Source organism: Charadrius vociferus, unplaced genomic scaffold, assembly GCF_000708025.1.
Source record: "Charadrius vociferus isolate BGI_N301 unplaced genomic scaffold, ASM70802v2 scaffold183, whole genome shotgun sequence".
Lineage (NCBI taxonomy): Eukaryota > Metazoa > Chordata > Aves > Charadriiformes > Charadriidae > Charadrius > Charadrius vociferus.
The window spans coordinates 6,412,344-6,424,559 of NW_009648250.1; the positions used below are offsets into that span (position 1 = coordinate 6,412,344).

General features: G+C 42.2%; 1 protein-coding gene across 1 annotated transcript in view; it reads left to right on the top strand.

Annotated features, from left to right (window-relative positions):
• The window catches only part of KCNV2 (potassium channel, subfamily V, member 2), a 7,474-nt gene extending 881 nt beyond the window's left edge, over positions 1-6,593 (top strand). Inside the window, exons 2-3 of the mRNA XM_009884319.1 lie at positions 3-503; positions 6,318-6,593. Of these exons, the coding sequence (XP_009882621.1) occupies positions 3-503; positions 6,318-6,593 (777 nt within the window). The remainder of the gene's footprint in view (positions 1-2; positions 504-6,317) is intronic.
• The last annotated feature ends 5,623 nt before the right edge of the window (positions 6,594-12,216 follow it).

Consider the following 12,216-nt stretch of genomic DNA (forward strand, 5'->3'; position numbering starts at 1 on the left):
AGAGCGGGGACAGCCGGCCTGTCTTGGAGCACATTGAGACCCTGTGCATTGCATTCTTCACGCTGGAGTACCTGCTACGCTTGGTCTCTACCCCAGATCTGCGCCGCTTTGCCAGCAGCGCCCTCAATGCAGTAGACCTCATTGCCATCCTGCCCCTCTACCTGCAGCTACTGCTTGAATGTTTTGCTGATGACGACCAGCCCCGAGGTCGGGGCTCTCAACACGAGCACGACATCGAGAAGGTGGGACGGGTGGGCAAGGTGGGACAAGTGCTTCGCATCATGCGCCTCATGCGCATCTTCCGCATCCTCAAGCTGGCCCGCCACTCCACAGGGCTGCGTGCCTTTGGCTTTACCTTGCGCCAGTGCTACCAGCAGGTGGGCTGCCTTTTGCTCTTCATTGCCATGGGCATCTTCGCCTTCTCTGCCATGGTCTACACAGTGGAGCACGATGTCTCCAGTACCAACTTCACCAGCATCCCCCATCCCTGGTGGTGGGCTGCCGTAAGTAAACACATCTCACCTTGCTGAGTAGCCAGAGACCCTCCCTCCCTTCCCCTCCCCTTCCTTGTTAGAGTCGCTGGTAGTCTTGAAAACAGCAGGCTCAGATCAGTGAACATCTGCTCTAAATTCTGAGCTTACAGGACATATGCACTCACTCACGCACACACACGCTTCCACACATTCATCTCTGTTCTAAGCTTAAATCAGGGCTTAATCAGGCAGACAGTGTTGAAATTCCCATCTGACCAAATGCAGATAGCACTTGCACTTTTAAAGAAGTGGGCAAAGAGACAGGAAAGAAAAGCATTTCCCCATTTAATCCCATTGTCAGTGTTGCCGAGAAAAAAAAAGAAAAAGAAAAAGGCTTGCTTCAGGCCAGCTGGGTTCAGGTGGGCACAGGATTTTCATTCCTGTTCTTTTTGCAGATCTATTGTGACCCGTTGCAAGATGGAAAGACGTAGTTTATTAAATATAGGCTGGTCACTCAAACTTGCATAGCTAAAGCTGTCCCAGAGCTCCGGCTGCTGAAAATGCATTAGGACCAAGAGTTGTTTTACACAAGAGATTGTGTTCTGTTCCTTAGTTGGCACATCTAAGGCTCATGTCTGCGCACACTCTAAACTTTGGTGGTTATTTATACCGAGCCAGACTTGCAGAGGAATAAACACAAAAAGGAGCAGAATGGCTCAAGGGGTTGATAATGGGATAAACTGCCTTCTACATCTAGGTCACTGGTTTGAATCCCACATCAGTCAGTACTGAGAGCTGGTTAACGTCACCTTGAATCTTATTTTGCAACCTTTGCCAGAAAGTGTGTGATTTTAGTCCCATCCCAAACACTTGGAGTGAGGGCAACTGGCTGAGCTTCAGGTGAAAAGCTTTAGAAATGAAGAGAGAATGACCTCGTTTCTAGAGACTGCCACAGGGTTAGTGCTCTAAGGCATTTGGGCAAGTCTCCTTGACAGGTCTGAATGATTGCTGACCTGTACTATACTGTGTCATGCGCAGAGGTGTTTTTGAGGCAGCATTTTCCAGGCTGTTTCATTCGCATCTTTCAGGGGCACGAAGATTTAGCCGGTAACAGAGAGCTGTGAGAGTTTAAAGTTCTCCACCTTGTTTAAATGCCTCCTGGCTGTGGCAATGTCCTGGCAGAACTGTTCCAGTGTCCGAAACTCAGAATTCAACTCTAAAGGGTTTGAGAAGCTGTTCAACTCCAGACCTGGATTGCATTAACACTCAAGGATGGACATACATTTACTTACAGAAGGCTAACCAATACTTCTCAAACTAATGTAAAAACAAAACCATGGTTACACCCTTCAAGGTGAGCTGTGAAGAAAATAGGAACACTTCTGGGTCTATCAAGACTAGCAGACAATGGAGAGGGAGATGCAGGCTGTAAGCAAATGCTTAACAGATAATATTCATGTGCAAGTATGGCTGTTTCAGAATTATAATTTTTACCGAAATGTTTTAGCAGGGAGGTGGGTAGTTTTATCAAGGGCATTGGGGAGAGGGGGAAGTTGATCCCTGCCTGTACTGCTGCCTGCAGCCTTTCAGAGCTGGAAAACAGCAGCTCTGTTATGCTGCCGAAGATGTGTATATCTATAGCAGTCTGGATCAAATCAGAGGGTGGGCAGAGGAGCCCATAGCTTGGCTGTCCATAACTCTAAGGCTTTTTCTAGTCTGTCATCACGTACCCGTCGTTTTCCAGCACCTGATGCTAGCCACCATAATCCATGTTTATGGCAGGGCCCTAGGACCACTTCTGACCTCCTGGATCTGGCTGTGTCCCAGTCACTTCCCTGGATAAGGAAGCCCATGTAAATGGGCTGGAAAGGAGTCAGAAGATCTTCCCATGCTGGTTGATCAGCGTAGGCACTGGAGGCACCAAGCTGCATATGGAACCCACAAGATAGCAACCCCAACCCATCCAAGGCTGCTTCTTCTGGCCAGCAGTCCTGGAAGCCCATGGCCTGCATTTCTGGTTCAGCAACTGCTGATGAGACGTGGTGGCTTCCCATACATATGTTTGTAGTGATTCAGTGCATGCCAGATAACCCGGCCCTACAGACACATTTTATAGACTTTTTTCTATATATACATAGACTTTTTTATATATACATGCATGCGTACATGTGCTGAATACCCTTTCAGCTGGGGCGTGGGAAAGAGGGAAAAAACAGTGAATAAAGGAAAGGGTCCCATAACATGACCTTCACAGGTCATCTTTAAGTGATATACACAGGTTATGAAAAAATTCATACTTCATACGCTACTAGAATAAGGACATTAGCCTTATATGTTGTTTTCTGAACATGCAGGATATATGCAAAAACTTCAGGGCTCATTTCTTCAAGCTGGTGACACCGTAATCATTTAGATACTCCTAAGAAACCTATATGACTATGACTACATGAAAAAAGCCTATTTAGCTGAGTGAGTGTCTCCAAAAGAGGATCTGTAGCATGCACATTGCAATTCCAAGGCATAAAACTCTTTTAAAGCCTATTCCTTCTTTAAGGGTGAAAATTAAGTTACCTGGATCACTCAAATTTCATTAAAATCCAACAGCGTTCACAGTCTTACGCACAGAGGCGAAGTATCTCTCCCAAACGGTCACAGACGACGTAGAAGACTATGCCAGTGGAACAGAACCTTATCACAGGATAATGGTTTTGTCCTGGCTAGTAGAGATAAACATCTTGCCTTCATCTCAGTATTTATTTTTGGAGATATTTATCCTGTATTATCATTCAAATCCAGTGACTTAATTTCCATTAAACCAAGTGACTAATCCTTTTTATTCCACAGGAAGCACCAGGTGCATCCTACAAATGTGCTTACCCAGTGCTGCCTTTTGTACCCTAATGCTTTCTTCATTTGAAACAACATTTTATTTAGCATGTTAGAGGACGACAGGCTGCACACCGTGACCTTCCAAAGACTTATTTCAGTGCTAGAGCTACAAAGGCATTACAGTGAAAGTCCTACTGCCTGTGGTTTATTTCTGCCAAAGTTTTAGATTGCTGTTTCACGTTGAGATACTGTGAAAAAAATTAAATACAGTTCATTGTCTGAAAAAGATCCCTTGCACAGACTAGGAAGTGCCAGATGGCAAAAGTCTGCAAGTTTTACCTGCCAGAGAAAAATGAGTCATATTTACTAAATGTACAAATTATAAACCATCAAGATGTGTGCAGTGGAAGTATATAAATTAGGAGTTATTTTATGCTGAATGTTTGGAAGTACATAATTCATATGTAGCATCCCCATAAGCAAACATCCATGAACTTTTGAACCTAAATTTTACAAAGAAAATATTGCAGTACTTGGTATAGTACTGGCTCCATATAAAACACAGTTCCTTCACATATCCATAGGCTAAAAAGCAAATGCTGACGGTGGGAAGAAAAAGTTTGGTAAAACTAGGTAGACAATGTGATGGCAAAATGTACAGGTTCATATAAAGTGGATATACTATACACCAATACTCCCACAAAAATAAATTAAAAAAATAAAATAATAATAATAATAAAAAAAAAAAAACAAACAAAAAAATCCCACAAATCTGGTGGTGGTAGGATGGGAGCTTGGAGACGTTCCCCAGCACGTGTCCTTTCCCCCCGTGGAGCCTGTGCCTTGCTGAACGGGGTCAGTGTGCGGCCCCGGGGGTTGCTGTGGGTCGGTGGATGCTTTCCAAATCCTCCTCCTCCTTCCTCAACCTTCTCCGCCGCTGTCCCCCGAGGCTGCGCGGGATGCAATCGGGGATACGGGAGTGAGTGTCTCCAAAAGAGGATCTGTAGCATGCACATTGCAATTCCAAGGCATAAAACTCTTTTAAAGCCTATTCCTTCTTTAAGGGTGAAAATTAAGTTACCTGGATCACTCAAATTTCATTAAAATCCAACAGCGTTCACAGTCTTACGCACAGAGGCGAAGTATCTCTCCCAAACGGTCACAGACGACGTAGAAGACTATGCCAGTGGAACAGAACCTTATCACAGGATAATGGTTTTGTCCTGGCTAGTAGAGATAAACATCTTGCCTTCATCTCAGTATTTATTTTTGGAGATATTTATCCTGTATTATCATTCAAATCCAGTGACTTAATTTCCATTAAACCAAGTGACTAATCCTTTTTATTCCACAGGAAGCACCAGGTGCATCCTACAAATGTGCTTACCCAGTGCTGCCTTTTGTACCCTAATGCTTTCTTCATTTGAAACAACATTTTATTTAGCATGTTAGAGGACGACAGGCTGCACACCGTGACCTTCCAAAGACTTATTTCAGTGCTAGAGCTACAAAGGCATTACAGTGAAAGTCCTACTGCCTGTGGTTTATTTCTGCCAAAGTTTTAGATTGCTGTTTCACGTTGAGATACTGTGAAAAAAATTAAATACAGTTCATTGTCTGAAAAAGATCCCTTGCACAGACTAGGAAGTGCCAGATGGCAAAAGTCTGCAAGTTTTACCTGCCAGAGAAAAATGAGTCATATTTACTAAATGTACAAATTATAAACCATCAAGATGTGTGCAGTGGAAGTATATAAATTAGGAGTTATTTTATGCTGAATGTTTGGAAGTACATAATTCATATGTAGCATCCCCATAAGCAAACATCCATGAACTTTTGAACCTAAATTTTACAAAGAAAATATTGCAGTACTTGGTATAGTACTGGCTCCATATAAAACACAGTTCCTTCACATATCCATAGGCTAAAAAGCAAATGCTGACGGTGGGAAGAAAAAGTTTGGTAAAACTAGGTAGACAATGTGATGGCAAAATGTACAGGTTCATATAAAGTGGATATACTATACACCAATACTCCCACAAAAATAAATTAAAAAAATAAAATAATAATAATAATAAAAAAAAAAAAACAAACAAAAAAATCCCATGTTTTAAACAACTCCCAAAGCCTTCTTCAAAGGGGAACTCAGCAAAAATTTCCCATCTGTGTACCTGTCAGCTAAAACAAGCAGGAATATTCCTTACTGAAGGCACACATACACCTTACTTTTGTAACCTCTGACATACAGCTGAGCCAGAAAATCAAACAATTTAGCACTATAAACATATATGTTGCGAGCCTACACTACAAGCTACAACTTACAGGCAACAGAGAACGACATTTGTTTTTTCTACAGCTCCTTGCAGGTATGTAACAATTAATGGGGATTTTAAGTAGAAACTTACATAGAAAATTCTCTAGAAAGTCCTGGGTCACTTCTTCCTATAGTGCAAACATTATAAAAATATATTTCACAATTAGCTGAAGCTTTTCATGTGTTTTTCATTAGTTCATAAAACATATGTGACAACCAAAGGTAATACTCAAAATACCCTCTGAATAAGTCCCCAGTTACCGGGTTTTATGAGCACACTGGATTTAGACACAGGGCATCTGTTCCAAGTGACAGGATGAGGGAGCGGGGCTGCAGTTATGGCTGGATTTGCGCAGTCAGTGAGCCATCTCTATCCACTGACCACAGCCGAGCAAACCCACCTTCTGGACAGACTGGTGTGGAAATTGTTTGGAAATTCCCTCTGCAGGACAAAGCTTTTAAAAATCCCGCTGAATGCTGTCAAACTGCACTGTTGTCTTTCTTTACTGCATGAGAGGGACTTTATTTAGTTAGGGATTTTTGCATAAGATGGATGCTACAGAAAAGAAGGCAGCAGAGAGTATTTCAGAGTTATGATGCAAAGTGCAAAGATGCTGACTTTAAAATTGTCCCTGATCCCTGAATGTATCTGTTTGTATGCTTTTTCTCAGCTAATAAGCTGAATGTTGGTTTGCCTGTAGGTCAGCATCTCTACAGTGGGATACGGAGACATGTGTCCAGAAACTCACCTTGGCCGCCTATTTGCTTTCCTCTGCATTGCGTTTGGAATAATCCTGAATGGCATGCCCATCTCCATTCTCTACAACAAATTCTCAGACTATTACAGCAAGCTGAAGGCCTATGAGTACACGGCTCTCAAGAAAGAAAGAGGGAAGGTGGACTTCACACGGAGAGCCATGAAGAAACTATCTGAATGCTGTGGAGAAGGTGCAACCCACCCTCTGTCACAGCACTGATACAGTTTGTGCTTTGGATACTGGGATGGAACAGAGAAGCCGAAGGAGAAAGAAGAAAAACTGATCAGTCAAGCTAACTGAAGATTAACTGAAAAGGCCAAAAATAACAAAAGTAGACGGTGAAATCTGTTTTGAAAGGGGTTGTTGTCAAAAGAAAAAAGGTTCAGATTACAACTTTTTTTTTTTTTTTGGCTTTGCTAGGCTGGGAGCAGCAGTTAAGTGCTAATCAACTATCTGAAATTACATTCTTCAGATTAACGACCCAGAAACTCTGAATTAGACCCACATGAAGATGTAACCTTCTGCTACTGATTAGACCCACAACAAAGACCCACCATAATCGAACCAAAGCAAAACAAATTGCTGCCATTAAGAGTCAGCCACCTCACTACTGTCAAGGCAGTCTCAAAAATTAAACAAATAGAATACCTGATATACTGACTGCATTGCTGAAATTGGGTTTGTACCAGTTTTCAAAACCAGGAAAACAGCCTAGAGCGCTTACCTGAATATTAGCAGCATCTATACTCCTTAAGCTTCCAGCTTCTGTTTCCACTGTCAGACAGCTATGCTTCACTGTTCCAATTTTATTTTTCAAATGCAGCCCTGCAAATGATTCCCATTTTCATACCTAGGCAAGCAATACCCTTGCTTTTAGTATTTCCCCTACCACCAGCTCCATAAACATCTTTTGTTATGCCAAGAACTAGTGAAGAAGTCTGGAGTCTGAGTTGATAAATGTCATTGATCAATTTTGAAAACATTTCCAAACCAAAACCTTCTTTAGGTATAGGATTAAGTGATAAACCAAGTATGTTTTACAACATTTAATGTATCTACTTATTGAATTGTTAGAATAATAATAGGCTTGTCATGGGACGTAAGTGTTAAAGCAGCATTTAAAAAAAATAATCAAATGAAACATGTAATGGATAATATGTCATAAAGACTTTTCACACAAAGGATCTTATCAGTACTTATCTGTAACCAATTTTAAATATAATTTAAAGTCAAGATACTCTGTCTAGTGGATACAGCCATTAAGGACACAATTCTAACACCTTAGCTCACCCGCAGTAGTACCTCACTTCCTAAGATTACTGAGCCTTCTTGCACAGCTGGATGTAATTACTCATGCATCGGAAACTCACTACAAAACCTACACAACAAATAACAACAGCAACATCAACAACAATTAAATGGAATCAGAGTTTCACACATTAGTTTGCAGCACATCAGGAGTATTCTTTTTATGTAAAAGCAGTCATATCAGTTTAGAAATAGTAACCTGAAAAACAGATCTGCAGGAATAGTTATTTTACTGATACTCAGCTAAAAATAGAGTAAAAAAAAGGGTAACAAAAAGAAGCAATGGTAACAGTCACTGACACGACCCATGGCTGTTACTCAGCAGCACTCTTTCTGCACAACAGCCTGATGGCAGACACGTGTTTTAAAATTCTTGAACTCTCACGTTGTGTCTGCGTTGCTCCACTGAATGCAAATGGCTGCATTCAAATCTCACAGCCACGCTGAAGACAATGGTGTGAAGCTCGCTCTTGGGACAGCTAAGGGTGAAAAAGTTCATTAGTTTTGCCATGTCCGTGCAAATTGTGTCAAGCATAGGGACATTTCTCTTTTCAATAGTGAGAAGGTAATTAGTAACCAAGTTGCTCTTCTCATTCTCTACCTCCAGACAAACGTATCATAAGCCCATCTGTCATCTTGTTCTTTAGGAATGACAGTCAGCACATTGTGTGCTGATCAGTGCTGTTAAAAGCCAAACCATGTCTTTAAGGCACAGCTGAGCCCTGGGAGTTGAACGTGATAGATGTTTGCTGTTCTGGACTGCACACAATGCAGCAGGCACAATCCTGGCACTCTGAGAAGAATAGCTGCTTTACTTTGGCTCTAGGGATGATATGAATTTGCATGGCCCTTCTGCACAGCAACAACGGGACGAGGACCTTCCTGAAGCCATAGGAAGCCCCTCTCTTACACCCCCACTGCAGTCCAGTGAGGTGGCAGGTTACAAGCGTGCAAAAACACAACTGTGCTTTACTTTCAACACGCAGCTTGGGTTAGATCCATTAAAAGGACTTAAATGTTGGTGACTACCCAACTTTCCAAGATATGGGACACCCTAAATAAATTTCCTTGTCTGAAGTCAGAGTCAGTACTTGCATATATCATGCAGATGGGCTGCAGATGCTCAGCCTTGCATGGCAAGCTCAGCAGCTTCTTGCCACCTAGACAAATGCAGAGCCTGAGCACTTACTCTGCTGAGGCCGGACTTACCCATCACCTCAGACTTGACACAAATCACCAGCCTCGTTTTCCACCCCACTTGCCTCACGTGCAGCATCCATTCAAGCAGACGTTTTTCAAGACATGTAAGGCAACAGGCTTTCCACACAAAACATGAGAATGAGAGAAAGGACTGTTTTCTCTTTTAATGAGGAGTCAGAATTGAATGTCCTCAGCAAGTGTTTTCTTATGTGTCCAAAAAGATTTTAATGCATAAGTCCCATAGTACTGCTCTAACCATGCAAATACAGCTTGGAGTGGGCCTCTCCCACCCTTCCAGCTGAAGCTGTTCTACTTTGCAGTGAGTAAATAATGACCCACCAGGTGACAGTAAAAGGAACTCTGCACAGCTCCGTGTTTGCAGCACTTGGCTGGGTGGAAAGGAGTGGGTCACAAGCCCTGCTTCAATAAAGAGCTATGGAAGCGCCCTGATGAAGCAGCAAAACCTTCCCAAAGGCTCATTCTCCTCTGGCCCAAGCCATTTTTGGTTGAAGGATTTAATCTGGAAGGACTCCAGAGTCAGTCCCTGCATACTGCAGCCACACAAAGGCAAAACTCATGCTTAAGAGTACCCAACAGGCTAACAGCCATAGGCCAAAACACTTCCCAACACGGAGGAGACCAATTTCTGTGCCCTCAGGAGAAGACGACATTGTAACCGGTACCACCAGGTCCCATCTGAGTGCCCTCAACAACGAAGCCATCACAGCTCAGGCAGCTCAGCTTACCTAGTGGCTGCCTCACTCTCTTCTTTCTCAATGCACTTTGCCCTCTCATCCCTCTGCCATCCAGTCCCCACCGTCTCGCTGATGGCAGCTTTGGTACCTTTTTGATTCCTCTTTGCACTGCCTCAACACACAAATGTGACAGTTTGGGAAAGCAGGGTTAGATTCTTGATTGCTTCATGACCTCACTCAATTTAGAGAGCTTTGACTAATGCTAGAGCCGACACAAGGTAGGTGGTAGAAGTGTGCAGTCTGGAGGACAGACCTCTGGCAACTGCCACGTGGAACATTAAGCAGAAGACTACACAAAGTGACTGTTTCTCTGTTTTGTAATTCCTGGATCACCTGCCCTGCTGCATTCAGCAGGTGAATGGGTCCTTAATGGAGCAAGGAATTTTCCAGCAAATTAGAAGTTAGTGGTTGGGCAGGGGGGTTGGGGAGGTGGCAGTGGTGGTTGTGGTGATGTTTGTTTTCTTCTCTGGATTACCTTATGCAGCTTTCTGCTTTTTGGCTTAATTAATCTTATTTTAGGGGTGGTAAGCATAAGTCTGTGCATTTCAACAGGAAAGACTATGCCTAAACTTTGGGTACCAATATACCAGCCAGACATTGCCCCGAATGCCCAAAGCTCTGTCAGTCCCAGCATTTTCTGTGGACGGCTAACTAGCAAGGTCCGCCCACAAGGTCCTCACCCCCTGTGAGATCCTGTCTGAGGCTCATACCATACAAAGAGGACCTCCAGCCAGCTCAGAGGAAGCAAAAAGTTCACATTCCCACAGAAAAAACTTCTGACAACCTGCAGAAGGCTGTGCAAAACTGTACCAGCTGGTTTTGAAATAGGATGCAGCGGTTTTGCCATTTTTTTATTGACACAATGGCTCCTTCTGCCACATCCACTAAGACTTTCAGTGGCATCATCACTGTCCCTAGATTACTCAAATGAAACAGTCAAATGATACACATGATGACATCCAAAAATAATGCAGGACAGCCGTGACTGTCTTGCTTACTGAATGCCACAGGGCTTTGGCAATCAGAAGATTTCAAAATAACTACATCAAGGGAAAATACACTTGAACACAACAAAGATGTGCAATCTATTAAAGCTAAAGTAGATAGGGCTTGGTTTATGAGACATTAATTTGGCATAGCTGAGGTTTTGGGGGAACAGGGTGAAGGATTCTCAAACCACTGAGAAATTAGAAACCTCTCTGAATGTGGCCACGCTAAAACCTTCTATTTTAACTAGTTGCAGAGATTAATGAGCCCCAGAGGGAGAAGGAAAATATGTTCTATCATTATGTTCACTACAGACTTAGCAAACATGTTGTGTCTGGTAGACAAAGAAACAGTCAGTTTATCTGGATGGCCCGGCTTCATTTTAGGACAACTAATTGTTGTTTCTTCTACTCATTTTAGGCCTGGGAATTATTGAAAAAAAATTAAAAGAAAAAAAGAAGGAATAGAAAGAGAGAAAGTGAGAGAAGAGAGAAAAGAGAAAAGAGAGGAAAAGAGAGGAGAGAGGAAAAAGAAAAAAAGGAAAAAAAATAAACAGGGGTGGGTCTGGTAGAAAACTAGAGTCTGCCCTTACATGAGACAGTGGAAAGAATTCCAATTAGAATATGCTTTTGCACAAGTCCTTGTCTTAGAAGAACATCATTTTTTCAATGCAATTCAGCAGCTGTTTGCTTTTCTCATTCAGAAAGATAGCACTTAAAGGGGTAGCTACAGTAAGCCACAGACTAATGGGCATGTGGTACTATTCCCAGGCTTCTAAGCAAAGAGTAATATTCAGTCTTTAAATATGTGTAATTTTAAAGATTATAAACTAGGTATACTTCAAAGTTTTGGGAGAAAAATAATGACCATCAATAAGCCTAGGCAGGAAAAATTGTCTCCTTGTTTAAAAAAATAGCTTCAACTGTTTAGAACATTCTGGTTTTGTTATGTAAAAATGTTTGATTCATGCTTATCTGCTATTTACAAAATCTTTATTAACTTCTTGATTCAGTAGTAGAGAACTTACATAGCATTGGACTGTAATCCAGCTCTTTATCTTGGATTGAAAAAGGGAAAGGTCAGAGGTACTAGCTTTTTATGCACTTAGGTAATTTAATGAAAATATGCTGAGAAAAATTAAAGCATTCTACAGGTAGCTCCTGAAATACAGATTATCATGGTTTTTAAATAAAACTTGCCAGAGTCTAATTCTACTCTATAAAATGACTCCGTGCTGTTATTCTAACTTCTGAACCAGATTCGCTCCATTTATAAGCAAAAGCATTTCCCCCCTATTAATAACCAGATAAACAAGTACCATACTTAAAAGTCAGTCTTTGGCCACCGCCGATAACTGTTCTTCAGGCCACCACGTACTCCTGCAACACTATTTCCTTCGCCAGTTCTGGAAGAGGAAACTGCCTGAAAAGCATTTCTACTACCAGCTGGCAAAAAGAAGGCAGAACTTGCTTTGGCTGCGGTGCTAACGTAGCTCTACATGGCTAAGAGCAGCTAGCACTGTCCCTGCAAGTGCCTGTCTGCAGAAGAACTTTTCAATACCCATATAAGAACAGCCTTGCTTGGTAGGACAC